We start from the raw sequence: 27511 nt of genomic DNA on the forward strand, positions 1-27511 counted from the left end.
GGATGTAGCGAGACCTTGTCTCGCTACATGAAAAAGAAAATTAAAAAAAAACAAAAAAAAAAACGGATTTGCTGACCCATGGCGGATTTTTAGCAAACCGCCAGGAGGGTTAACGGCTGTCAATTTGATGGAACAGAAAATGTACAGTTATACAAGGAGTATACTGACTACTTTATGTTGTATCAATATGTCATATATTCAGTGCTGTCCTATAAAGATATAATATGATAAAATATTTACAAAAGTGTGAGCGGTGCACTCACTTTTGTGAGATGCTGTTAGTTAATTCTTCTGGAAATTGAGACAGCTCAGAACCCCAAGGGCAGACAGCATCTATACTAAGCACAACCCAATTGATAACCCAATTAATATCCTTATCGCAAAAGCAAACATTCGGCAGCACAGAAACCCAGTCTCCCTGTTCCTAGTTATGACTCTGTCTGACTGACAAGGGTAACACGCATGCGCGCTGCGAGTTTCGTGGGTTTCCGGTTCGGCCCCTTCCCCCGCTGCCAGTGCCGCTTTCCCTTCCGGAGTGAGAAGGAGGAGGCCGTTCGGAGCTCGGAGGTCGCACACATTTGCTTTCTTTTCTAGCAGAGTTTACGTTTTGAATGTCGGAGTGTTTTCTTCTGATCAATGCCTTCTCCTGAGTAGCAGTGGTGTATAGGAGCCGTACAGTGTGAATCTCAAGCAGCAGCAGAATGCCTCCTGTGCAGCTAGAGAGCAGTCAGCTTGTGGTGACTGGGGGTCCCACCACTGCCCCTCAGCCGCCTCCCCCGGGAGCAGTAGTTGCCGCAGCCTCTGCCAGCCATGGCTACCGACTTACTACACTCATCGACTTTCTCTTACAGAGGACTTACCAGGAAATCAACGTACTGGCTGATTTGTAAGTGCCTTGTAATACAGTACTGTACAGTGTTGGTGCTTCTACTTTATTCATTCATCAGTTCCATCTGCTGCGGAGCTGTAAGTGGTCCAGTACCATAATAAGCAGCTACTTGTCATGTAAGCCTGCTACACTGTAATTACAGATGAGAAAATTATTAGATTTTTAATGCATGAACCAGAAGTGAGGGCAGAACCAGATCTCTTGCATCTATCTTGAAAGCCAATGATTAAGCACAGCCTGATTAATTATTTGCTTTTTGAATTTGCTCAGGCTTGTGAAAAGTTTAGTTCAGATTCTGCTAATTCCCATTATTGTGGGACACTAAACTGGGAAGTCAAATTTCTGATCACATCTGTACTTACATTATGTTAATGTTTGGCTCGTTTTATGTTGCTACTTATTATATTACTTATTATAGTGTTTTATATAGTTACAGGAAACTTTAGTGTATTGGCTTCAGTGGTGGAGTGTAATCATTTTAATGATATTGTTTTTGCCTGTTGTATCATCATATGAGATTTAATTCTTGGGATATTGGGCAGAACGTTGGCATTATGGTTAGGTCTCTTCCCTTGCATCGCTGGGTCCCCCGTTCAAATCCCAGCCAGGTCAACATCTGCAAGGAGTTTGTATGTTCTCCCCGTGTCTGCGTGGGTTTTCTCCGTGCACTCCGGTTTCCTCCCACATCCCAAAACCATACAGATAAGTTAATTGGCTTCCCCTAATTTGGCCCTAGACTATGAAACATACAGAGACATATGACTATGGTAGGGACTAGATTGTGAGCCCCTGTGAGGGACTGTTAGTGACAAGACAATATACTCTGTACAGCACTGCGTAATATGTCGGCGCTATATAAATATATTAGATACTAGGATTTTTGGATTGGATACATACTATATTGTGCAGGGCTAATCAGACCTTGACAGCTGATTCATTCATTGCAGTATTAGTATGGTTGAGGTGAGCCAGTGTAAAAGTCCATAGGAAAATTCTGCTAATGTAATTGTGTAGACAATGCTCTCTTGAACTGCTAGGTATCAGGTTTTAGCAATAATATGCCCACACTATTAATCTAATTCGAAGGTAGATATTGCAATGATTGGAAAATTGATCCTCATGGTCTTTCACACTGGCTCACCTCAGACATACAAGCTCCTCAGTGACAACCTTCTAAATATTTTTGCAATGTTTCTTGTTTTTCCCAATGTAATTCTGACTATTGCATAGTAAATGTGCCGATTCCACTTACTTCATGTTCCAGTGACTGGCTGTCATACAATGACCCTACATTTGGCTCTGTTCACAATAACATGTGCGGTAACTCTCTCTTTTTTTTTTTTTTTTATCGCAAAATTACCTCCAGTGATAATTATTGTGTTTTTTTTTTTTTTTTTTATTATGAATTTTTTTTTTTTTTTTTGTAATTGAGTATTCACTAAAAATTTACTGAGGTTGATTGGTTTGCAATCAATGTGCGATAAAAGTGCGGTAGCGTGTTAGCTAACTTTGCAGTAATATGTGCAGAAATAATAAAGCTTTTTTGGCAACTGTAGGGCAGCCCATATGCTTGCCACCCATTACACAGAGATGACCAGAATAGCCTGTCACATTTAAAGTGGACCTGAACTCTTGCACAGGACCAAAGGAAAACCTAAAGAAATGCACACTGTATGTATATAGAGAGCTTAGCCCAGGCATGGGCAAACTTGGCCCTCCAGCTGTTAAGGAACTACAAGTTCCACAATGCATTTGCCTTTATGCGTCATGACTGTGGCTGTTAGACTCCTGCAATGCATTGTGGGACTTGTAGTTCCTTAAAGAGAACCCGAGGTGGGTTTGAAGAATATTATCTGCATACAGAGGCTGGATCTGCCTATACAGCCCAGCCTCTGTTGCTATCCCAAACCCCACTAAGGTCCCCCTGCACTCTGCAATCCCTCATAAATCACAGCCACGCTGCTGACAAACAGCTTGTCAGAGCTGGCTCTGTTTATCTCTATAGTGTCAGTCTGCTGCTCTCCCCGCCTCCTGCAGAACTCCAGTCCCCACCTGCATCCCTTCCCTCCCTGCTGATTGGAGGGAAGGGAGGGGGGCAGGGACCGGAGCTATGCAGGAGGCGGGGGAGCAGCTGAGACTGACACTACAGATGTAAACACAGCCTCACAGCACTGCTGTGATTTATGAGGGATTGCAGAGTGCAGGGGGACCTTAGTGGGGTTTGGGATAGCAACAGAGGCTGGGCTGTATAGGCAGATCCAGCCTCTGTATGCCGATAACATTCTTTAAACACACCTCGTGTTCTCTTTAACAGCTAGAGGGCCAAGTTTGCCCATGCCTGGCTTAGCCTGTCTGATACCCTCATCTGTGAATAATCTCAACTGTAATTTGAGCTGTCAGCTGTACCAGCTGGCTGCCTCAGCAAAGCAGCTAATTTTGCGGGGAGTGGCGAAATAGAGGAGGCGGAGGAGCGCCGGTGACTGGCAGCACAAAGGTAAACGGGCTTGTGATAGTATGCAGAACCAGCCTCTGTGTCCTAATAGCATTCTTCAAACCCACCTCCGGTTCTCTTTAACCTCCTTAGCGGTAACCCCGTGTGTGACACGGGGTAAGCCGCCGGAGGGTGCCGCTCAGGCCCTGCTGGGCCGATTTACATAATTTATTTTTTTTTGCTGGACGCAGCTAGCACTTTGCTAGCTGCGCCAGCACACTAATCGCCGCCGGCCCGCGCCCGATCGCCGCTATCCGTTGCGGTGCGCGGGCCCCCCCCAGACCCCTTGCGCTGCCTGGCCAATCAGTGCCAGGCAGCGCCGAGGGGTGGATCGGGACTCCCAATGACGTCGCTGACGTCATCCCGCCATGGCGACGGGGGAAGCCCTCCAGGAAATCCCGTTCTTTGAACGGGATTTCCTGATCGGAGATCGCCGAAGGCGTTCGAAGCGGGCGGGGGATGCCGCTGAGCAGCGGCTATCATGTAGCGAGTCCTGGGCTCGCTACATGATTTAAAAAAATAAATAAAATAAAATAAACTGCTGCGCGGCCCCCTGGCGGAATTTTTCATACCGCCAGGGGGGTTAAGCAAACACAACTCAAAAGACTCCATCCTACAAGTCAGCAGTTGAGGCATGAAAAATATCACCTGCCATTTGTAGGTGATAAAAATTGGTAATTAAGATCAAGTGAGCGCATTCTTTTTCAATTAAAAATTTAATTTGAGTGAACAAAAATGGTATTTTGTACTGCACATTTTCCGCACATTTATTACATGTTTACCGCACACAGTAATTTAGGATGAAAATGAATGTCAATTTCAATTAAGGGTAACAATGGTTAACTTGCATATATTCAGCAGTGATGCACTGGGAGACATCTCAAGCTCACTCCAACCTGAATTATCGCAAATTCTTTCTGTTCTAAGAAAGCAAACTTTTGTTTTCCATAGAGCCAAATTAATCCATGCCATGCACTGATGAGGATTAAACAATCCGAAACAGTCTGTATGCATGTTGGATTATTATGGCTCTGTACAAATTAACAAGGTGACACTGCATTCCAGCGGTTCTGGAGGTGTGTTTAGCTTTTAAGGGCAACAATGGTTAATTTGCTATGACAGCAAACTTTTGTTTTCCAATTTCAATTAAGTGAGACTTTGGTCTGTAATTTTCACACACTTCATTACCGCATGCGGTAATTCATTGTGAATAGAGCCCAATGACAGTAAAGTGATTAAAGTAATTACAGCCTCACATTGAATACTTACTGTACCTACAGTTTATGCCATTAATTACCTGATCCACACTGGTATCTCCCGGGTGTAAAACTTATCCATCAGCAAGGTCACACAGAAGATGATCTGGATGTAGGGGCAGCTTAGACCCTCTCCCACATTGTAACACCTGCAGCACAAATGTACAGCCTAACAAAAGAAAGGTGAGTAGGGAGTAGTGTTTGAATAGGGATGAACCCACCACTACATCCAGGTCAATCTTAGTGTGACCTTGTTGATTGTTAGATTTACATGGAGCTTGACTCCTAAAAGTACACCTGAACAAACATGTAGGTCAAGTGTTTCTGACTAAAGTCTGACTGTATTAGCTGCATGCTTGTTTTAGGCGAGTGATTCATACCCTACTGCAGCCAAATAGATCAGCAGGACTGCCAGGTAACTGGTATTGTTTAACCACTTGCCGACTGCCCACTACCTATGGGCGGCTAAGTGGGACCCCCAGGACCCCGTAACTATGATCTGCGGCAGCATTGTTGCGCACGCATCCGCCGGCATTGGGCTCCACCCACCCGCGGCTTCAACCCGCTGGCCAGTTAGCATCGCCGGCGGGTTGTTAACCCCAGATCTGCCACATAGAAAGCGTATAATACGCTTTGTAATGTATACAAAGCATATTATACAGGCTGCCTCCTGCCCTGGTGGTCCCAGTGATCGAGGGACCACCAGGGCAGGAGGCAGCCCCCTTGGTAAGCACACACACACCAATCTGGCCCCCCCGCCCCCTGTTCACCCACAGCACCCCTCAGACCCCCCGGATCACCCCCTCAGACCCCTGTTTGCACCCAGTCACACCCCCCCCCCCCAATCACCCATCAATCACTCCCTGTCACTATCTGTCAACGCTATTTTTTAGATTAGGTGCAAAACTGCCCCCCTGGGGGCTCCTGATCACCCCCCCCCCCCCGTGTACTGTATACATCTAACCTCACCTGTAATCACCCACTGATCACCTGTCAATCACCCACTGTCGCCACCTGTCACTGCCACCCATCAGCTCAGACCCTAACCTGCCCCTTGCGGGTACCTGATCACCCGCCCACACCCCCAGATCGCCCGCAGACCCGCTCTCAGATCACCTCCCAAGTGCATTGTTTACATCAGTTCTCCCCTCTAATCACCCACTGATCACCCATCATTTACCCCCTGTCACCACCTGTCACTGCTACCCATCAGATCAGACCCTAATCTGCCCCTTGCGGGCACCCAAACATCCGCCCACCCTTGAGAATGACCTCAGACCCCCCCCCCCTTTATCACCTCCCCAGTGCATTATTTACATCTGTTCTCCCCTCTAATCACCCATCAATCACCCCCTGTCACTGCTACCCATTATACCCATCAGATCAGTCCCTCATCTGCCCCTTGCGGGCACCCAATCACCCGCCCACACCCTCAGATCGCCCTCAGACCCCCCCTGATCACTTTGCCAGTGCATTGCTTGCATCTATTCTCCCCTCTAATCACACCCTGATCACCTATCAATCACCCTGTCACCACCTGTCACTGCTACCCATCAGATCAGACCCTAATCTGCCTCTTGCGGGCACCCAAACACCCACCCATGCCCTTAGACCCCCCCCCCCATCACCTCCCCAGTGCATTATTTACATCTGTTCTCCCCTCTGATCACCCATCAATCACCCCGTCACCACCTGTCACTACCCATTATACCAATCAGATCAGGCCCTCAGACCCGATCACCTCCCCAGTGCATTGCTTGCATCTATTCCCCCCCTCTAATCACACCCTGAGACACCCATCAATCACCTCCTGTCACCTCCTGTCACCACCTGTCAACCCCTAGCACTCCTATCCATCAGCTCAGGCCCTAATCTGCCCCCTGCGGGCTTCTGATCACCCGGCCAAACCCTCACCTGCCCCACCGCAGTGACAGAATTTTTTTTTTCTGATCACTGCTGGTCTCTACAACTTAATTGTGGCTGAGACCAACCGTTATGCTGCACAATACGCAACCGCCAATCCAAGAAGCTGCCATGCCCAGCCTTTTCGGTGGAAACCACTGCAAGTTTCCGAACGTAACATTTTTCGGGGCCTTCTCCTTAACATGGGTCTAGTCAAAAAGAATGTATTGCGGTCTTATTGGTCTACGCACCCAATACATCACATGTTCTCTGCTGCCATGTCCAGGTCATGATTTGAGAACATCCTGCACTAAAGTGTTAATACAACCTGTCATCTAAGAGGTCACCCTGCTAATGACCGGTTCCACAAAATTTGGCCCCTCGACCACCTTTCATCAAAATTTGCAGATGCTTATACCCCTGAACAGTCATTTTGAGGCATTTAGTTTCCAGACTACTCTTCACGGTTTTGGGCCCATAAAATGCCAGGACAGTATAGGAACCCCACAAGTGACCCCATTTTAGAAAGAAGATACCCCAAGGTATTGCGTTAGGTGTATGATGAGTTCATAGAATTTATTTTTTTGTCGCAAGTTAGTGGAAAATGACACTTTAACTTGTGACAAAAAATAAAATCTTCTATGAACTCACCATACTCCTAATGGAATACCTTGGGGTGTCTTCTTTTTAAAATGGGGTCACTTGTGGGGTTCCTATACTGCCCTGGCATTTTAGGGGCCCTAAACCGTGAGTAGTCTGGAAACCAAATGCCTTAAAATGACCTGTGAAATCCTAAAGGCACGGCAATACCACGTGTGCCACTTTTTTGCAGCCTAGGTGCGCTAAGGGGCCCAAAGTCCTATGAGCACCTTTAGGCTTTACAGGGGTACTTACAATTTAGCACCCCCCAAAATGCCAGGACTGTAAACACACCCCACAAATGACCCCATTTTGGAAAGTAGACATCCCAAAGTATTCAGAGAGGGGCATGGTGAGTCTGTGGCAGTTTTTTTTTTTTCTTTTTTTTTTTTACAAGTTAGCAGAAATTGAAACTTTTTTTTTTTTTTAATTTTTTTTGTCACAAAGATTCATTTTCCGCTAACTTGTGACAAAAAATAAAATCTGCTATGAACTCACCATGCCTCTTAGTGAATACTTTGGGATGTCTTCTTTCCAAAATGGGGTCATTTGGGGGGTATTCATACTGTCCTGGAATTCTAGCACCTCATGAAACATGAGCTCAGTGCTCAGAAAAGTCAGACGCTTCAAAATGGGAAAATTCACTTTTAGCACCGTAGTTTGTAAACGCTATAACTTTTACCCAAACCAATAAATATACACTTATTGGATTTTTTTTTTATCAAAGACATGTAGCACAATACATTTGGACTAAAAAAATGTATATAGAAATTTTACTTTATTTGAAAAATGTCAGCACAGAAAGTTAAGAACATTTTTTTTTGACAAAATTCATGTCTTTTTGATGAATATAATAAAAACTAAAAATCACAGCAGCAATCAAATAGCACCAAAAGAAAGCTGTATTAGTGACAAGAAAAGGAGGTAAAATTCATTTAGATAGTAGGTTGTATGACCGAGCAATAAACCGTTATACCTGCAGTGGTCTGAATAGATAAAAGGGTCTGGTCCTTAAAGGGATACTTAAGTCAAATAAAAAAAGAGTTTTACTCACCTGGGGCTTCCCTCAGCCCCCTGCAGCTGTCCGGTGCCCTTGCAGCATCTCTCCGATCCCCCTGTCCCCGCCGGCGGCTGCCGCCGACAGGCTGGGTACACGAGTGATTCTTAGCGTTCCCAGCCACAATAGCACCCTCTATGCTGTAATTGCGGCCTTCTTACCGCAATAATAGGGGACAGGAGGATCGGAGCGATGCTGCGAGGACACCAGACAGCTGCAGGGGGCTGAGGGAAGCCCCAGGTGAGTAAAACGCATTTTTTTTTATTTGACTTAAGTATCACTTTAAGGGGTTTTATGTCTGCAGTCCTTAACCCTCCTGGCGGTTAATTTTTTTTGCCAAAATGGCAAAAATCCTTTTTTAAAAAAAATTTTTTTTTTGTGTTTCATGTAAAGCTACCAGAGTGGTAGCTACATGAAACACCACTAGAGGGCGCATGTGTCCCTCTAGTGCGATCGTCGCCGGCATCAATAGCAAACAGGGGAACGCGTATATAACGCGCTCCCCTGTTTGGCTTCTCCTGTCGCCATGGCGACGATCGGAATGACGTCATGGACGTCAGCCGACGTCCTGACGTCAGACACCTCCGATCCAGCCCATAGCGCTGCCCGGAACTCATTGGTCCGGGCAGCGCAGGGCTCTGGCGGGGGCCCTCTTGCTCCGCTGCGTACGGGCGATCGCCGCAGAGCGGCGGCGATCAAGCTGTACGCGCGGCTAGCAAAGTGCTAGCTGCGCGTACAGCATTTTAAATGGAGCAAATCGCTCCACCAGGGGCTGAGATATCTTCCTGCGCGGCATAGCCCGAGCTCAGCTCGGGCTTACTGCCAGGAAGGTTAAGTGGTTAATAGGAAATAAATATAGCAGCCTCCATATCCCTCTGAGTTCAAGTGCCTTTTAAGATACTCCAGTATATTAACTGATTGTACTGACTACTGTCAGTGTCCTACATGGTGCTATACATATTTTAACTATCTGCAGGGTCCCTTTTACAATATCTATGCTATGAGGACTGTGAGATAGTTTATTAGATTTTCACTGACAGAAAACATCTTTATTGATTCTTTTAACCAAAAAAAAAAATAAAAAGATATGAAATGAGTATGAGTGTCTACTGAGTAAGCCCAGCAATGGTGTGGGGCCTGAAGCTTCACATGGACCCATAGTTGCTAGACAGCTATGCAGCAAAGTTACACTATGATGAAATTCAGCAAGAATGTAGCCAGCTGGCTTTATGTCAGGGGGACACCACACCAGAGATTTCACAACCATTTAAGAATCACTGGGCCAGATTTATCAAGAGTGTCTGAGACAAAATGTTGGTAGGTTTTTAGACATCCATGCAGAACTGTCTTAGGCATCTTAGGAAATCATTAGATAATGCAGATTCCTTCTAAAGCCGCATCTACACGCGTAGATGCGGCCGCGATTCTCCTTATCAATCGAGCCGCTGATGCGGCTCGATTGATAAGATCCGGCAGGACAGTTCTTCGCACCGCCGATTCCCTGCTCGATCCCCGCGAGGGGACAATGGCAGGGAATCGTGCGGGAGATAAGCGGGGACGAGCGGGCACGAGCGGGGAATCGAATGCGGCGCGCGAGCGGGGACGCGGCGGGCACGCGGAAGAGGCGATCCGGCGGCTAATCGAGCCGCCGGATCGCTTTAATGTCCCATGGTGTAGATGGGGCTTAAAACTGTTTTAGAATAGGATGGGTTAGGAAGGTCTCTCAGACATTGCAGTGTGTGAGGGGAATTGCAGTTGCTGAGGTTACCAACACACCTGCTGTATTGATAGCAGCAGGCTCTGAGAAGGAATTCAGCAGGGGGGAGGAGCACATCACAAATCATGTCTAGCCTGCAGTTCTATACCTGTAGAACTGCTTTCAAGCACTTCTTAATCGGTGCCAGTTTAGGGATGGATTTGCACTTTTCTTAACTGTAGTGCAGCTCTAGAAATTCATGCTAAATTTCCACTATTATCTAGGGTTTAACCACCTTAGCGGTATGGACGAGCTCAGCTCGTCCATTACCGCCAGAGGGTGCCGCTCAGGCCCTGCTGGGCCGATTTTGATGAAATAAAAAGCAGCACACGCAGCCGGCACTTTGCCAGCCGCGTGTGCTGCCTGATCGCCGCCGCTCTGCGGCGATCCGCCACGAGCAGCGGCGAAAGAGGGTCCCCCCAGCCGCCCGAGCCCTGCGCAGCCGGAACAAATAGTTCCGGCCAACGCTAAGGGCTGGATCGGAGGCGGCTGACGTCAGGACGTCGGCTGACGTCAGGACGTCGGCTGACGTCCATGACGTCACTCCGCTCGTCGCCATGGCGATGAGGAAAGCCAAACAAGGAAGGCTGCTCATTGCAGCCTTCCTTGTTAGTTCTGCTTGCCGGAGGCGATCGGAAGAACGCCTCCGGAGCGCCCTCTAGTGGGCTTTCATGCAGCCAACTTTCAGTTGGCTGCATGAAATATTTTTTTTTTTTTAATTAAAAAAAAAAACCTCCCGCAGCCGCCCTGGCGATCTCAATAGAACACCAGGGTGGTTAAAGAGACTCTGAAGTGAGAATAAATCTCGCTTCAGAGCTCATAGTTTGCTAAACCGCCGCAACAGCGCCGCTAAACGGGGGTCCCTTGACCCCCAAACCCCCCACTGCGACACTTGGTCGCAGACTTGGTCGCTCCTGGAGGCAGGGCTGACGGCTGCAGCCCTGCCTCCAGTCGCGTCTGTCAGCGGCGCATCGCCGCCTCTCCCCCGCCCCTCTCAGTGAAGGAAGACTGGGAGAGGCGGAGATGCACGCTGACAGACGTGCGTGGGGCAGGGCTGCGGCGGTTAGCCCTGCCCCAACCAGGAAGCGCTCCCCCGCATTACGGAGGGGATTTGGGGGATCAGGGACCCCCGTTAAGCCGCGGGATAGCGGCGGTTTAGCAGGGGCACACATGCCCCTGCTAACTCTGAGGTCTGAAATGAGATTTATTCTCGCTTCAGACTCTCTTTAAGAAGGTTCTTATTATGAAGAACTGTTCTCCCTGCTGGTTAGAGCAGATTAACCACTTGAGGACTGCAGTGCTAACACCCCCCCCCCCACCCCACCCCAGTGACCAGGCCATTTTTAGTAATATGTGCCACTGCAGCTTTAAGACTAAGCTGCAGATCCGCACAACACAGCACACAAGTGATTTCCCCCCCCCCCCTTTTCTCCCCACCAACAGAGCTCTCTGTTGGTGGGGTCTGATCGCTCCCCCATGTTTATTTTTTTTTTAAAATAAATATTGTTGTTGTAAAAAAAAAAAACATATTTAATTATTATCCCTCCCTCCCCACAGCTAGCCAATTATGGCGATCGGTGCCGTGTCACACTGCTGTCCCCAGTGTAGCATTGCTGCTGATCGCGTAAATGGACGGCGTGATCGCCGTCTAACAGTCTCCCGAGCGGCAATCGCCACTCGGAGACTGAAGAGGGGGCAGAGCTCCGCCCCCCAAGCAGGAGATGCACGTGCAGCCTGCGCGCAATCTCCTGCAAAACAGAGCACCAGGACTTTACGCCGATTGGCGTTAGGCGGTCCTGGGGCTGCGGCCACGCCCATCGGCGTGACGCGGTCGGGAGAAGGTTGGGAAGAAAAAACTGTCGATAATGCATTGATAAATCTCTCCCACTGATCCTTAATGAGGTGATACAGGCCACAAGGGTGTATATGTTAATCAGAATTATGTGTGTAAAGCTTTACACATGATGAGTAGAGTGCAAGAACCCTTTTACACTTAATCCATTGGTATGTGTTATTATGCATTTTGTTTTTTTCTCCATAGCAGTGCAGTGCGAAAAAGCTTTCAGTTAAAACACATAAAGTAGTCGATTCGTAAAGCATTACCGCATTCAGTAATGCAGAAAGCAGCTGACGAGTGCTTAGGAAAATGCCAATTTATATAAGCTGTTACCACATGAAAAGCTGAAATAACAGTAAATGTCAATTTATTACAATGTGCGGTAAAGGCACAAAATAATACAGTCTGCTTTGAAGTGGTGAAGAGTGCGGAGTCTGTGGAGGAGACTGTGCTGGGAGCCGTGACTCGCAAGCAGAAGCAGAGGCAGCTGTGACTGACCGGAGCAGGGAGCCAATAGAAACAGCCCCAACAGTATAACAAACCATGTACATTAACCACTTCCCGACCGCCGTATAGACAATTGGCGGCCGGGAAGTGGACCCCGCAAGGACCGCCATATTGACAAATGGCGGCGGTCCTTTTACGGTCATGGGCGGCGCAATCGCGTCATTCGTGTATGGCGAGTTCATAGATTTTATTTTTTGTCACAAGTTAGCGGAAAATGACACTTAAAACAATTAAAATCAATTTCCACTAACTTGTGACAAAAAAATAAAATCTTCTATGAACGCACCATACTCCTAACGGAATACCTTGGGTGTCTTCTTTATAAAATGGAGTCATTAGTGGGGTTCCTATTCTGCCCTGGCATTTTAGGGGCCCTAAACCGTGAGGAGTAGTCTTGAAACGAAAATGACCTGTGAAATCCTAAAGGTACTCATTGGACTTTGGGCCCATTAGCGCAGTTAGGGTGCAAAAAAGTGCCACACGTGGTATTGCCGTACTCAGGAGAAGTAGAATAATGTGTTTTGGGGTGTATTTTTACACATACCAATGCTGAGTGGGAAAAATATCTCTGTAAATGGACAATTGTGTGTAAAAAAAAAAAATTAAAAAAAAATAAAATCAAACAATTGTCATTTACAGAGATATTTCTCCCACCCAGCATGGGTATGTGAAAAAATACACTCCAAAACACATTATTCTACTTCTTCTGAGTACGGCAATACCACATGTGTGGCACTTTTTTGCAGCCTAACTGCGCTAAGGGGCCCAAAGTCCAATGAGCACCTTTAGGCTTTACAGGGGTGCTTACAATTTAGCACCCCCCAAAATGTCAGGACAGTAAACACACCCCACAAATGACCCCATTTTGGAAAGTAGACACTTCAAAGTATTCAGAGAGGGGCATGGTGAGTCCGTGGCAGAATTCTTTTTTTTTTTGTCGCAAGTTAGAAGAAATGGAAACTTTTTTTTTTGTCACAAAGTGTCATTTTCCGCTTACTTGTGACAAAAAATATCTTCTATGAACTCACTATGCCTCTCAGTGAATACTTTTGGATGTCTTCTTTCCAAAATGGGGTCATTTGGGGGGTATTTATACTATCCTGGAATTGTAGCCCCTCATGAAACATGTCAGGTGCTCAGAAAAGTCAGAGATGCTGGAAAATGGGAAACTTCACTTTGCACCATAGTTTGTAAACGCTGTAACTTTTACCCAAACCAATAAATATAGGCTGAATGGGTTTTTTTTTTTAATCAAAAACATGTTTGTCCACATTTTTTGTGCTGCATGCATACAGAAATGTTACTTTATTTGAAAAATGTCAGCACAGAAAGTTAAAAAAATCATTTTTTTGACAAAATTCATGTCTTTTTTGATGAAAATAATAAAAAGTAAAAATCGCAGCAGCAATCAAATAGCACCAAAAGAAAGCTTTATTAGTGACAAGAAAAGGAGCCAAAATGCATTTAGGTGGTAGGTTGTATGAGCGAGCAATAAACCGTGAAAGCTGCAGTGGTCTGAGTGGGATAAAAAGTGCCTGGTCCTTAAGGGGGGTAAAGCCCACGGTCCTGGTGGTTAAGGGAGTTCTGGGATGCCTCTTCTATTGTAATGCCCTCACTGCATGGAACAGCTTGTAACTCTCCTGCTGTTGCCAACAGGTTTTAGTAAATGGCCATTGGTAATTCATCAAACTTTTACCGCACCTGTGAAAAGTTTTATGAATTAGCACACACAAGTCTAAAATCCCAAATGCGATATTTTCCCAACTAGATTTTTTTTGCACAGCATTTTATGAATCGACCCCATAGTGGGAACTGAGCCATAGGAAAACATGGACATTACTTTGAAAAGCAGTAAAACTTTACGCACGTAATTCTGCTTAACACAGATTATTGCTTACACCCCACAGTGACTTGGGGATGGTGTTATATGCAGGAAAGGTTGCATGGTGATTTAGTGGTGGATGACTCTTGACAGATGTAATGCTGGGAATACACAAGTTTTTTGGGGGGGCAGATTTACTTTCCCCGAACCTCCTCGGGACAGCGCCGCTCAGTTTAGACTTGTCTCCTCCCCACATTTGGACAGGATGATACAAGATATAAAATTTGCATAGCAGACAGCATGGCTTTGGAGTCGGAGCCATTTTGGGTACCTGGAGTCGGAGTTGGAGTCAGTGGTTTCATAAACTGAGTGGGATGATTTTTGTACCAAATCAACAGCCCTGGTAAGTATTTTACTGAGGAGTCTGAGTCGGAGCCATTTAGGGTACCTGGAGTCGGAGTCAGTGGTTTCATAAACTGAGGAGTCAGAGTTGGAGTCGGATGATTTCTGTACCGACTCCACAGCCCTGGCAGACAGGCAGGACATATCAATACAGGCCACTTACGAGAGCTCCTCAGTTGTTTTTCCTGTCCCGGACAAGACGCTTGGAGGGTCTATTTGTGCTGCCACGTTAGGCGGCAGGTACGACGTGGGCTTTGTAAACGCGATCACGCCGTCCATTTACGCGATCAGCAGCAGCGCTGCACTAGGGACAGCCGTGTGACACTGCTGTCCCCCAGGGGCTTCAGCGTGCACTAGGGCTGAGCGATAAATCGTTTTTTGATCGAAATCGCTATCACGGAAATGAGGATTCCGTGATCGCCATGGCAACGATTTTTACCCCCTCTGCATTCGGGCCAGCAGTCCACTGTCCCGCTCTGTTTAGCGGCGGCTTGCGGCGGATCAGCACCAGCGTTCGGCCCTCGTTTTCCGAGTGAAGCTGGCTCACTCTCTCCCCTAACTTCCGCCGAGTGTGTAGCCAATCAGTGCAGTGGGCGGAAAACAGTTGCCGCCCACAGGCTCTCTCACTCGTGCGGCTCACTCCTCCCAACATCTCCGGAGCATTAGCTGGGCGTGCGGCAGACCCCGCCCACAAGGCTGTCAATCACCTTGTATTACGAGCGGCTGACTCCGCCCACCTCCGCTCTAACACTCTGTCCCCGCGTCTCACTCCTTGCTCCCACCCAGACCTCCACATCATAAGCTGGGGAGGTGGCAGGCTGAGTCTTCTGATTGCTGACAATCACCTTTTGTGATTTGTGTCACTTAAGTGGTGTGATGGGCAGCAGACTGGCTCTCACTAGGCAACTCCCTCCTCCCCAGTGCTTACACATCATTTGCTGGGCGGGCGGCAGACTCCGCCCACATGTCCATCAAACTGTAACATGGGCAGCAGACTCCGCCCAAACTCCTGTCATTCAAGCCTCTGCTACGCTGCACAGTGTGTCAGTGTGATAATGACTGCTGTGTGACTGACTGGTGATCTTTCTGCATTCTGCAAAGCTGCAGTGGGGATACTGTGAAACTAAGGTGCTATTCCTTAGCTGTTCCTTAGTTACTGTGCACATTGTTAAATTAGTGATAAAGCTTGATTTGAAGAAAATCGTGAATCTAATCGAAATCACAATTTCTGACAGAAATCGTGTGATTCAATCTTTTCCCAAAATCGTTCAGGCCTAGCGTGCACTGCGTACAGCATGTTTGAGGCTTCTCCCTTGCAAGTGGCAAACTTATTGATCCAGGTGCGCGAACTGGAAGTCCTCAGCGGAAGCGGAATGACGTCATGTGCTGGCGTCCCATATGGCTGATTACAGAGTGGCCAGGGCCATGGCGTTGATTGTTGGAAACCAGGTGCAGGTAATGATTCAATTCTGGTGTAGGAAGAGTTGTACTTATGCTTTTGGTTTTTGATTCAGTCTTGTTCTTCATTGCTGTCAGAGTGTGGATGCCGCATGCCCTTCACTACTGCAGTCTGTGGAGATTGGCACTGACCCTTCTCTGGTGGGCAGTTATGATTGATTCTGCTTCAGATGACTTGTTTGTTTATGCTGGGTGGACTGATGGCTTGTTTTTGATTTGTTTATTTTAACCTAAAGGCTCGTACGCGCTGTACTACAGGGAACGATGGGTCCGTCAGACCCTCCCGCTGGGTGGGCGTTCCAGTGACAGTACAGCGTGTGTACAGTCTGTCAGGCAGGCTGATAAGGCTGTTTCTGAACGATCCGCTGAGTGGATCGTTCAGAAACAGCTTTATCAGTCTGCAGACAGACTGTACACGCTGTACTGTCGCTGGAACACCCGCCCAGCGGGAGGGTCTGACGGACAACTTCCCCCTCTGTGCATTGTGTAATACTTGTTTGTCGTCTTCTTCTTCGAAAAAGCTTTGCCAGTATTGCACGCATAAAGTTAAAGAAAACCTGAACTGAAAATTAAAAGTCAAAATAAACATACACAAGTCATACTTACCTTCTATGTAATCTACTCCTCAGTGTCTTTCTCCTGTGCCACGTCCTGTTTGTTCACTGTGATCAAGGGAATTTTCCGTCCTCCATTTTGAAAATGGCCATTACCCTTAAAGGGATACTGTAGGGGGGTTGGGGGAAAATGAGTTGAACTTACCCGGGGCTTCTAACGGTCCCCCGCAGACATCCTGTGTTGCCGCAGCCACTCACCGATGCTCCGGCCCCGCCTCCGGTTCACTTCTGGAATTTCAGACTTTAAAGTCTGAAAACCACTGCGCCTGCATTGCCGTGTCCTCGATCCCGCTGATGTCATCAAAAGCGCACAGCGCAGGCCCAGTATGGTCTGTGTTTTGCGCAGTACACTCCTGGTGACATCAGCGGGAGCGAGGACACGGGCGTGCAGGCGCAGTGGCTTTCTGACTTTAAAGTCAGAAATTCCAGAAGTGAACTGGAGGCGGGGCCGGAGCATCGGTGAGTGGCTGCGCCAACACAGGATGTCTGCGGGGGACCATTAGAAGCCCTGGGTAAGTTCAACTCATTTTCCCCCGACCCCCCTTCAGTATCCCTTTAACAGCTTTCTGGTCAGCACACAGTTAAACTGTAACATCGCCTACTTGAGCTATAGGGAAACATGGACATTACCTGGTACATCAGTTTTCCTCTCAGCTATAACTGACAGCAACTGATATTTTACTGACAGCAACTGATATATTTCAGATCTGACAAAATATTGTCAGAACTGGAAGGGATTATTGTCAGAAGAAAATGGTGAGCTTCTGAAAGGAACTGATGGCAAGGTAACTGTAATGTTCATTTGAAGTTTCCTCATGTGTTTATTTTAAATATTTTTACTCAGTACAGGTTTTCTTTAAAGGGGTTCTTTCGCGAAAAAAGTAGGCAGTTAAAAAATGTGACAGATGACAGGTTTTGGGCCAGTCCATCTTTTTAAGGGGGATTCTCAGGGCTTTCTTTGTTTTCAACAGCATTTCCTGAACAGCAGTTTAACTGCCAAAATAGCAAGATACCAGCCGGCCTCCCTAATCACTTGCACACTATTATGTCAGTTAGATTTTGCAACTGCTGTTCAGGAAATGCTGTGGAAAACAAAGAAAGCCAGGAGAATCCCCCTTAAAAAGATGGACTGGCCCAAAACCTGTCATCTGTCACATTTTTTAACTGCCTACTTTTTTCGCGAAAGAACCCCTTTAAGGATGAATCCCCTATAATATTCAAGGATTTAATGGGGTGAATGCGGTCTGAAATGATTACAGCTATTAAAGACTTTGCTATAGCTTCTCCCTCCTCCACAATCATGACAGCACCTCAGCCACTACCTTTACCCGTTTCTACGGATCAGACCTCACAAACTGTTGACTTTTTTGCTTTTCCTTCCCTACCCCCACTGGTTGTTTCTAAATGAAAGAGAAGGGAGGAAGATTCTGAGGGGGAAGTTAAGTTCTCTTCCTTCAAAGAAATATTGTGTGTAGATAATGTAGACAAACCAGATAAACCTCAAAAATGTGCCTTTTCTATTGACCAGATGTACGAAAGTTTGTCAGATCCCCAAACTTCTTTCATCCCAGTCCATTCTTCTTTGAAAGATATGATCAAAAAGGAATGGGATGATCTTGCCATGTGGTGCTATTGCAATCGCATAGCACCACATTTGGTATGCTAATATTTTTTGTTTGCTTGCCAGTGCTCCTATTGACTTAAACTCTAATGTAATTGCAGGAAAATGGCATGAATGGACTCTGCTACCTATAGTCAGCATGCCAGAGCATTAAAAGACCTCTAAGGACACCTACAAATGCTGGCTTATGGGCCGTGAACAGTCGAGTGTGCATGAGCTTTAGGTGCACAGATGAATCCAAGCTTTGTACCATTATGCTGATTGTTCAGATAATTATACTATACTTGGTCTTGAGATGTTCAACATGCATCTGCTTCTGTTTGAAATGAAATGATTATTTTGCGCAATACTACCTTGTCGAGGTAGGTTCCACTAGCTCCTAAAAACACTGAACTGTGGAGGAACTTCACATAAAATTACTTGTCCTTTGTGGTGTTAACCTTAAAATCAACTTGCCATCTTTTACACCAAAAAACAACTAATCCGGCTTCAAACTGTTGTTTCTCTTTATCGTTTCAGACTTCCACGGAAGACTGATATGGAAAGGTGAGTCAAATTCTATATACAGGTGAAACTCCTATCATTTATTAGAGTATTGTACTGAAAATGTAAAATATGTACATATATTATTTGTTAGTTATTTTAAGCTCCCAAAGAGCAAAACTATAATATAATTAAGGTAAGAAGAGTGATACTGAGATGAAGTTAATCAGGAACTTTGATTATTTTGCTTGTAAATGCGTTGAAAGGTTATTTTTATCAATCAGGTGATAAGTAATTTATGAGAAGTTTTGTGAATAGAGCCCATAGTATGGAACACGTGCACACACAAGTCATTTGCCACTTGGTTTGCAACCATGTAGTTTTTTTTGTTTGTTTTGTTGTTATTCCTACACTACCACTTTGAGGCCCCTGATGAAGACATTTCAGTCACAACATGTTGAAATACGGTTGCTTGATAGGTCATTAAGACCTTATGGATCGGAGGCATGATTTAAGAAGGGACCTACACAGTTTATCTGTGTAATTATACTGCAGTAACCTTCTAGTGAATTAAATGCATGGTTGAGCTTTACAGATTATCTATGCATAGTAAAATATTCTAAAGGGTTATACGCTAGGGTTTTTTTCTATCTTGCACTCTTTTTCTCACCTTACTACCAATGCTTTTCATGTATTAATTAGAGAGATAAACCCAGTGTTCAATGCTTCTGTCAAAGATCATTTCATCTTGCCTGGGATTACCTTCTAGTCATATGTAAGGGTCCCATACACTGAGCAGATAAGCGGGCGATCAAAATCGATCCATCGCAAATCGATTGACCCGCTGATCGATTTGCGGTCGATTTCAATCGATCTGACATGCTGTAAAATCTAGGTCGATCTGTTGAGATTGCTTATCATTTTGCATTGGACCTAATGGAAATCTGATGGCAAAAAAATGCAATCAGATCGATTTTCAATAGATTTTATACTGAGATCTATTGGAAATCTGTTCCTAGTAAAAAATTTTCCTAAAAACATCAGATAAATCAGAAATCTATCTGATGATCTATCTGCTGCTAATCTAACAAATGTATGGCCACCTTAAAGGGAACCTTAACTGAAGGGGGGGGGGGGGGGGGTAAAGAGTTTCACTTACCTGGGGCTATTACCAGCCCCCTGCAGCAGTCCTGTGCCCTCGGAGCGGCTCCGAGGGCACAGGACTGTTGCAGGGGGCTGGTAATAGCCCCAGGTAAGTAAAACTCTTTACCCCCCCCCCGTTTAGTTAAGGTTCCCTTTAAGATTTCCTGTAAGATTTACCTGCCGTGGCGACGGGGCGGGATGACGTCCTCGACGTCGTGACGTCAAAGGGGAATCCGATCCACCCCACAGCGCTGCCTGGCACTGATTGGCCAGGCAGCGCATGGGGTCTGGGGGGGGGGGGGGCGGTGGCGACGGGTATAGCGGCGGATCGGCGGGTAGCGCCGGCGATCGGAGGTTACACGCAGCTAGCAAAGTGCTAGCTGCGTGTAACAAAAAAAAAAATTGTGCAAATCGGCCCAGCGGGGCCTGAGCTGTGCCTCGCGGCGGCATAGCCCGAGCTCGGCTCGGGCTTACCGCCAGGGAGGTTAAGTATTCTACTCAGCAGGAGATAAGACAATGCACCAGAAATCTAACAGAAAAATCTTACAGAAAATTGTATGGTGTGTACTAGGCAATAGATTTGCAGCAGATTCGACCATCAGATAGATTTGTCAGATGCCTGTCAAGTCAAATCTAACAGGAATCTATCTGATGTGTGCCAGACACTAGGAACAGATTTCGAAATCTATTGGAAATCGATCTGAATGCATTATTGCACCATTAGATCCAATGCAACTCTATGGGCCATTGATCTGCTGGGCCATTGATCTGCTGCCAGCAGCAGATCGACCTAGATTTTCCATCCTGTCAGATCAAATCGATCGAAATCGGATGCAGATCGATCGAAATCGGATGCAAATCGATCGATTTGCTGGTTTGAAATAATAGATTTCTGATCGATTGATTCTATAGAATCAATCGGTCGATTGATGGCTGAAATCAACCAGTGTATGGGCCCCTTTAGATAGATTTCCAATAGATTTAATTCTGAAATCTATTGTAAATCTGTTCCTAGTGTGTGGCACACATCAGATAGATTTCTGTCAGATATGACTTGACAGGCATCTGACAGAAATCTATCTGATGGTCGAATCTGCTTCAAATCTATAAGAGTATGGCCACCTTTACTCCACCAGCTGCCTGCTTCTTGCAGGTGTTGCTCAAAAACATCTCAGCATGACAGTCGGGCAACTGGCGTTGTTTATAAGGGAATCAATATGCATGGTCTGTGTTCCTCTCTTCAGGTTCCCTGTAATAGTCACAGCGTGTACCTGTGCTCTTCCAGCTGCAATTTATACTTACCATATACTCTGGTTTTGAGTGGACATTCATTCAATCTTTTTGGTAGCCCTTATCCCCATCTCTGACTGTACATCCTTTCAGTACTTGCCACATCTACAGTTTGCATCCACAGTGACCTGTGTCATTTCTCAAAGAGCACACATTTGAGGGCATTTATCATGTTTATTGAATAAAATGTTTTATGTAATTTACAGAAAAATTGAAATTGTGCAGTTTGCCAGCCGTACTCGTCAGCTCTTTGTCAGATTGCTAGCCCTAGTCAAATGGGCAAACAATGCGGGTAAAGTAGAGAAGTGTGCGGTAAGTTCTGAACATATATTTTCTATGCTTTTGTATTCCTTAGTCATATTCATGACGCGCCCTACTGTACAATAGAGTATTATTTCTAGCCAGGTAAAATTGTGTGCTATTGTTATCCCCTTATCAAAAAAAAAAAAAAGCTTGAGCTAAAGACTAATTTACTGTACTTTTCCTAAAGTGTACATGAAGTGGTATTAAAATAAGCATGTCACCTGGTTACCAATTTTCCATAGTACAATGCAGGGCTGTGGAGTTGGTACAAAAATCTTCCAACTCCGACTCCTCAGTTTATGAAACCACGACTCCGGGTACCCAAAATGGCTCTGACTCCGACTCCTCGACTCCGACTCCTTAGTGTAATACTTAACAGGGCTGTGTATTTTGTACAAAAATCAGACGACTCAGACTCCGACTCCTCAGTTTATGAAACCACGACTCCAACTCTGACTTCGGGTACCCAAAATTGCCTCGACTCCGACTCCAACTCTGACTCCACAGCCCTGGTACAATGGAAAACATTAGCTCTCTTTTAGAAAGAAGGTGCCACGAAAACCAAATGATTCTCCTCCGCCCTGATAGTACTACTGCTTGCTGCCCCCTTTTCCTCATGGGTGAAAATGGAAGACTTTTTATTCAAAAGTTATCTTAACAGAGGCTTTAAATGTCTTTCTGCAACAAACTAAAAGCTTGTACACATTGAACAATTCCGCCCGATTGTTATGTGATTTTGGTCTGTTGGATGACGATCAGGCGTGTGCGCATGTGGCAAACGACTAGACGAATGACTGATAACAGGCGAATTTGCCTGATCCATCCGGCGGGTCAATTCACATGACTGTTGGGCTGATATCGTGTAGTTGGTCACGTTTGTACAAGTCGTTTAAATGGCCTGCGCTTGTTTTGAATGCGGCCATATGATACAGTCCATCATTCCGCTTGAGCACGCAGTATATGCATATGAGTTGGTTGGTGCACAGAAAATATAAGCCTCGTGGTCGATCGTGTCGTGCACTTTCTTGCACGCGTGTATGAGCCTTTACTAATATATCATTTGTAGAATTGCATCTCAAATGCTGCTTAGTTCTTATACTACTAAGTCATCTCCAGATGAGACAGAAGGAGTGTTTATGACTGACAGAAATTGGCTACTATTGATAAGCTTGCGTGAGCCTTGTGGGACATGTAATTAACTTCTTCAAATGGTAAACAAGTAATTTACAAGATAAATCAGATCTTCAAGCAGATCCTAGATGAAAAATTGACTATAACAACGTGTGTGTTTAGATAGTTTACACAGCAAAGCTAGCTGCAAACCGCTTCACCAGTTTATAATTATTTATTTCTGTGATATGAGAGCGGCCATGTTCTATTTGTCACATTACACACAGGCAAGCTGATCTGTATCTCCAGCACTCAGCCTGTGAAAACTTCACTCCCCTTTCCTTCTCCCCTCTTCTTCTGAAATCTCTGGCTAGTAACTTCCTCCTCCTGCCCAGACTGAGCTCCCATAAGCCCTTGCTACTAAGGCTTTGAGTGCCAAGATACTCTGGAGAAGCTGTGGGCGAGGCTTGTTTAGTTTATAGGGAATTGGAGTATTAAAACAAAACAAAGTATTTGGCTTGAGGAATGCCCTATAAACTATATGAAAGGAACACAATTATGCAATGAGTACGTTTATCTTGGATCCACTTTAAAGACATCTTATCACACCTGCAGAGTTAAAGTGGACCTGAACTCTTATACTGGACAAAAGAAAAACTTAGAGAAATGCACCCTGTATGTATTTAGAGTTTAGCCTGTCTAACTCCCCCTAATTTGTCTAATCACTAGTTGTAATTTGACCCCTCCCCTGTGTTACATGACTGCCTATGGCAGATGAGGCCATTTGAAATCACAGACTGTAAACAATATGTCTGCTTCCATGAATCGGTAATTAGAAACAGTGCAGATTTATTTTAGGCAATTTTTTTGTATTAGCTGTAACAAAGAAATGTTTTTTAACTACTTAAGGATCTTAGTGATTGAAATATACGCCCTGTTGGCTACCTTGCTGCTATGGCATAGATTTCAATCCACTGACAGTTCGCATTCTTGCCGCTCCCAATGATCTTGCCGCTGTCTCCGTGCCGCAGCTCGCTCCCTCTGCCGTCTCCATAAAGGCAGAGCCCTGTGAGCTGGTCAGGAGCCGTTTTCATTGGCTCCTCACTAGGGTTGCCATGGTATACTGGTATGAAGATATATCACGGTTTGTTTGTGCATGGTAATCATACCATGCACAATCTAGTTTTAACAGTTTTCGGTGGCGGGGCTACCGAGCGACGTAGCTGCAGGGATGCGACTTAGCGGTGGGTGAAAGAACAGCGGCGAGGATAAGCAAATACTCACTTGCCAGCAGCCGGGTTGTCTTGCACGCTGTACTAGCTTCATTCTACTTCCTGTTCTTGTCCTATTTTCCTGAAATAGCACCCCCTGGGCGCTATTACAAGGAGATGATGCAAGAACAGGAAATAGAAGGAAGATAGTACAGCGTGCAGGACGACCCGGATGCCTGCAAGTGAGTATTTTGTTTTGTACCCCCTGCTGCTGTGTCCCCCTGGCTCTCTACTGCGGGCACCAATCCTGGCTACACCCATCCCTGGCTCTCCCTACTGCGGGCACCAATCCTGGCTACACCTATCCCTGGCTCTCCCTACTGCGGGCACCAATCCTGGCTACACCTATCCCTGGCTCTCCCTACTGCGGGCACCAATCCTGGCTACACCTATCTCTTGGTCTCTCTACTGCGGGCACCAATCCTGGCTACACCTATCCCTTGCTCTCTCTACCGCGGGCACCAATCCTGGCTACACCTATCCCTGGCTCTCCCTACTGCGGGCACCAATCCTGGCTACACCTATCCCTGGCTCTCCCTACTGCGGGCACCAATCCTGGCTACACCTATCCCTTGCTCTCTCTACCGCGGGCACCAATCCTGGCTACACCTATCCCTGGCTCTCCCTACTGCGGGCACCAATCCTGGCTACACCTATCCCTGGCTCTCCCTACTGAGGGCACCAATCCTGGCTACTCCTATCCTTGGCTCTCCCTACTGCGGGAAATAGAATGAAACTAGTACAGCGTGCAGGACGACCAGGCTGCCGGTAACTATTTGTTTTGTACCCCCTGCTGCTGCGTCCCCCCTGGTTCTCTATACTGCGGGCACCAATCCTGGCTACACCTATCCCTGGCTCTCCCTACTGTGGGCACCAATTCTGGCTACACCTATCCCTGGCTCTCCCTACTGCGGGCACCAATCCTGGCTACACCTATCCCTGGCTCTCCCTACTGCGGTCACCAATTCTGGCTACACCTATCCCTGGCTCTCTCTACTGCGGGCACCAATCCTGGCTACACCTATCTCTGGCTCTCTCTACTGTGGGCACCAATCCTGGCTATACCGATCCCTGGCTCTCCCTACTGCAGGCACCAATCCTGGCTACACCTATTCCTGGCTCTTTCTACTGCAGGCACCTATCCTGGCTACACCTATCCCTGGCTCTCTATACTGTGGGCACCAATCCTGGCTACACCTATCCCTGGCTACCTGTGCTGCGGCCACCTACTACTGGGGTGGGGGGGGGGGGGCACATTACTTAACCACTTGAGGACCACAGTCTTTCTACCCCTTAAGGACCAGGCACTTTTTTTCCATTCAGACCACAGCAGCTTTTACGGTTTATTGCTCGGTCATACAACCTACCACCTAAATGAATTTTACGTCCTTTTCTTGTCACTAATAAAGCTTTCTTTTGGTGCTATTTGATTGCTGCTGCGATTTTTACTTTTTATTATATTCATCAAAAAAGACATGAATTTTGGCAAAAAAATGATTTTTTTAACTTTCTGTGCTGACATCTTTCAAATAAAGTAAAATTTCTGTATACATGCAGCGCGAAAAATGTGGACAAACATGTTTTTGATTAAAAAAAACCCATTCAGCCTATATTGATTGGTTTGGGTAAAAGTTATAGCGTTTACAAACTATGGTGCAAAAAGTGAATTTTCACATTTTCAAGCATCTATGACTTTTCTGACCCCCTGTCATGTTTCATGAGGGGCTAGAATTCCAGGATAGTATAAATACCCCCCAAATGACCCCATTTTGGAAAGAAGACATCCCAAAGTATTCACTGAGAGGCATAGTGAGTTCATAGAAGATATTATTTTTTGTCACAAGTAAGCGGAAAATGACACTTTGTGACAAAAAAAAAAAGTTTCCATTTCTTCTAACTTGCGACAAAAAAAAAATGAAATCTGCCACGGACTCACCATGCCCCTCTCTGAATACCTTGAAGTGTCTACTTTCCAAAATGGGGTCATTTCTGGGGTGTATTTACTGTGCTGGCATTTTGGGGGGTGCTAAATTGTAAGCACCCCTGTAAAGCCTAAAGGAGCTCATTGGACGTTGGGCCCCTTAGCGCACCTAGGCTGCAAAAAGGGTGTCACACGTGGTATTGCCGTACTCAGGAGAAGTAGTATAATGTGTTTTGGGGTGTATTTTTACACATACCCATGCTGGGTGGGAGAAATATCTCTGTAAATGACAATCTTTTGATTTTTTTTTTTACACACAATTGTCCATTTACAGAGAGATTTCTCCCACCCAGCATGGGTATGTGTAAAAATACACCCCCAAAACACATTATACGACTTCTCCTGAGTACGGCGATACCACATGTGTGGCACTTTTTTGCACCCTAACTGCACTAAGGGGCCCAAAGTCCAATGAGTACCTTTAGGCTTTCACAGGTCATTTTGAGACATTTGTTTTCAAGACTACTCCTCGCGGTTTAGGGCCCCTAAAATGCCAGGACAGTATAAGAACCCCACAAATGACCCCATTTTAGAAAGAAGACACCCCAAGGTATTCTGTTAGGAGTACGGTGAGTTCATAGAAGATTTTATTTTTTGTCACAAGTTAGCGGAAATTGATTTTTATTGTTTTTTTTTCACAAAGTGTCATTTTCCGCTAACTTGTGACAAAAAATAAAATCTTCTATGAATTCACCATACTCCTAACGGAATACCTTGGGGTGTCTTCTTTCTAAAATGGGGTCATTTGTGGGGTTCCTATACTGTCCTGGCATTTTAGGGGCCCTAAACCGTGAAGAGTAGTCATGAAACGAAATTTCTCAAAATGACCTGTAAAATCCTAAAGGTACTCACTGGACTTTGGGCCCCTTAGCACAGTTAGGCTGCAAAAAAGTGCCACACGTGGTATCGCCGCACTCGGGAGAAGTAGTTTAATGTGTTTTGGGGTGTATTTTTACACATACCCATGCTGGGTGGGAGAAATATCTCTGTAAATGGACAATTGTGTGTAAAAAAAAGCAAAACTTTGTCTTTTACAGAGATATTTCTCCCACCCAGCATGGGTATATGTAAAAATACTCCCCAAAATACATTATACTACTTCTACTGAGTACGGCAATACCACGCGTGGCACTTTTTTGCACCCTAACTGTGCTAAGGGGCCCAAAGTCCAATGAGCACCTTCAGGCTTTACAAGGGTGCTTACAATTTAGCACCCCCCCACTTGCCAGGACAGTTAAACCCCACAAATGACCCCATTTTGGAAAGAATACACGCTAAGGTATTCCATGAGGGCCATGGTGAGTTCATAGAAAATTTTATTTTTTGTCACAAGTTAGCGGAAAATGACATTTTGTGAAAAAAAAACAACACAAAACCACAATTTCTGCTAACTTGTGACAAAAAATAAAACATTCTATGAACTCACCATGCACCTCACGGAATACTTTGGGGTGTCCTCTTTCCAAAATGGCATCATTCGTGGGGTCTGTCCTGGCATCTTAGGGTCTCTGCAATCATTACATGTATGGCCAGTATTAGGAGTTTCTGCTATACTCCTTATATTGGGCATAAGGGTAATGCACTGTGGGCTGAAAGGAAAAATGAACGTCAAACAATCAATCAATGTGGATGAAAAAATATATGCCAAAAAAATTTGAAAAAAAAAAAAGAGGAAGGCG

The 27511-nt window shown here is 45.7% G+C and overlaps 1 protein-coding gene across 2 annotated transcripts in view; it reads left to right on the forward strand.

The window, feature by feature from the left end:
* Nucleotides 1-531: 531 nt before the first annotated feature.
* The window catches only part of MED14 (mediator complex subunit 14), a 223486-nt gene continuing 196506 nt past the window's right edge, over nt 532-27511 (forward strand). For both annotated transcript variants that reach the window (XM_068269856.1, XM_068269857.1), the window contains exons 1-3: nt 532-886; nt 18771-18797; nt 21374-21479. In XM_068269856.1, coding sequence (XP_068125957.1) covers nt 702-886; nt 18771-18797; nt 21374-21479 — 318 coding nt within the window. In that variant the 5' untranslated portion in view covers nt 532-701. The remainder of the gene's footprint in view (nt 887-18770; nt 18798-21373; nt 21480-27511) is intronic.

This window comes from Hyperolius riggenbachi, chromosome 2, assembly GCF_040937935.1.
Source record: "Hyperolius riggenbachi isolate aHypRig1 chromosome 2, aHypRig1.pri, whole genome shotgun sequence".
Taxonomy (NCBI): Eukaryota; Metazoa; Chordata; class Amphibia; order Anura; family Hyperoliidae; genus Hyperolius; species Hyperolius riggenbachi.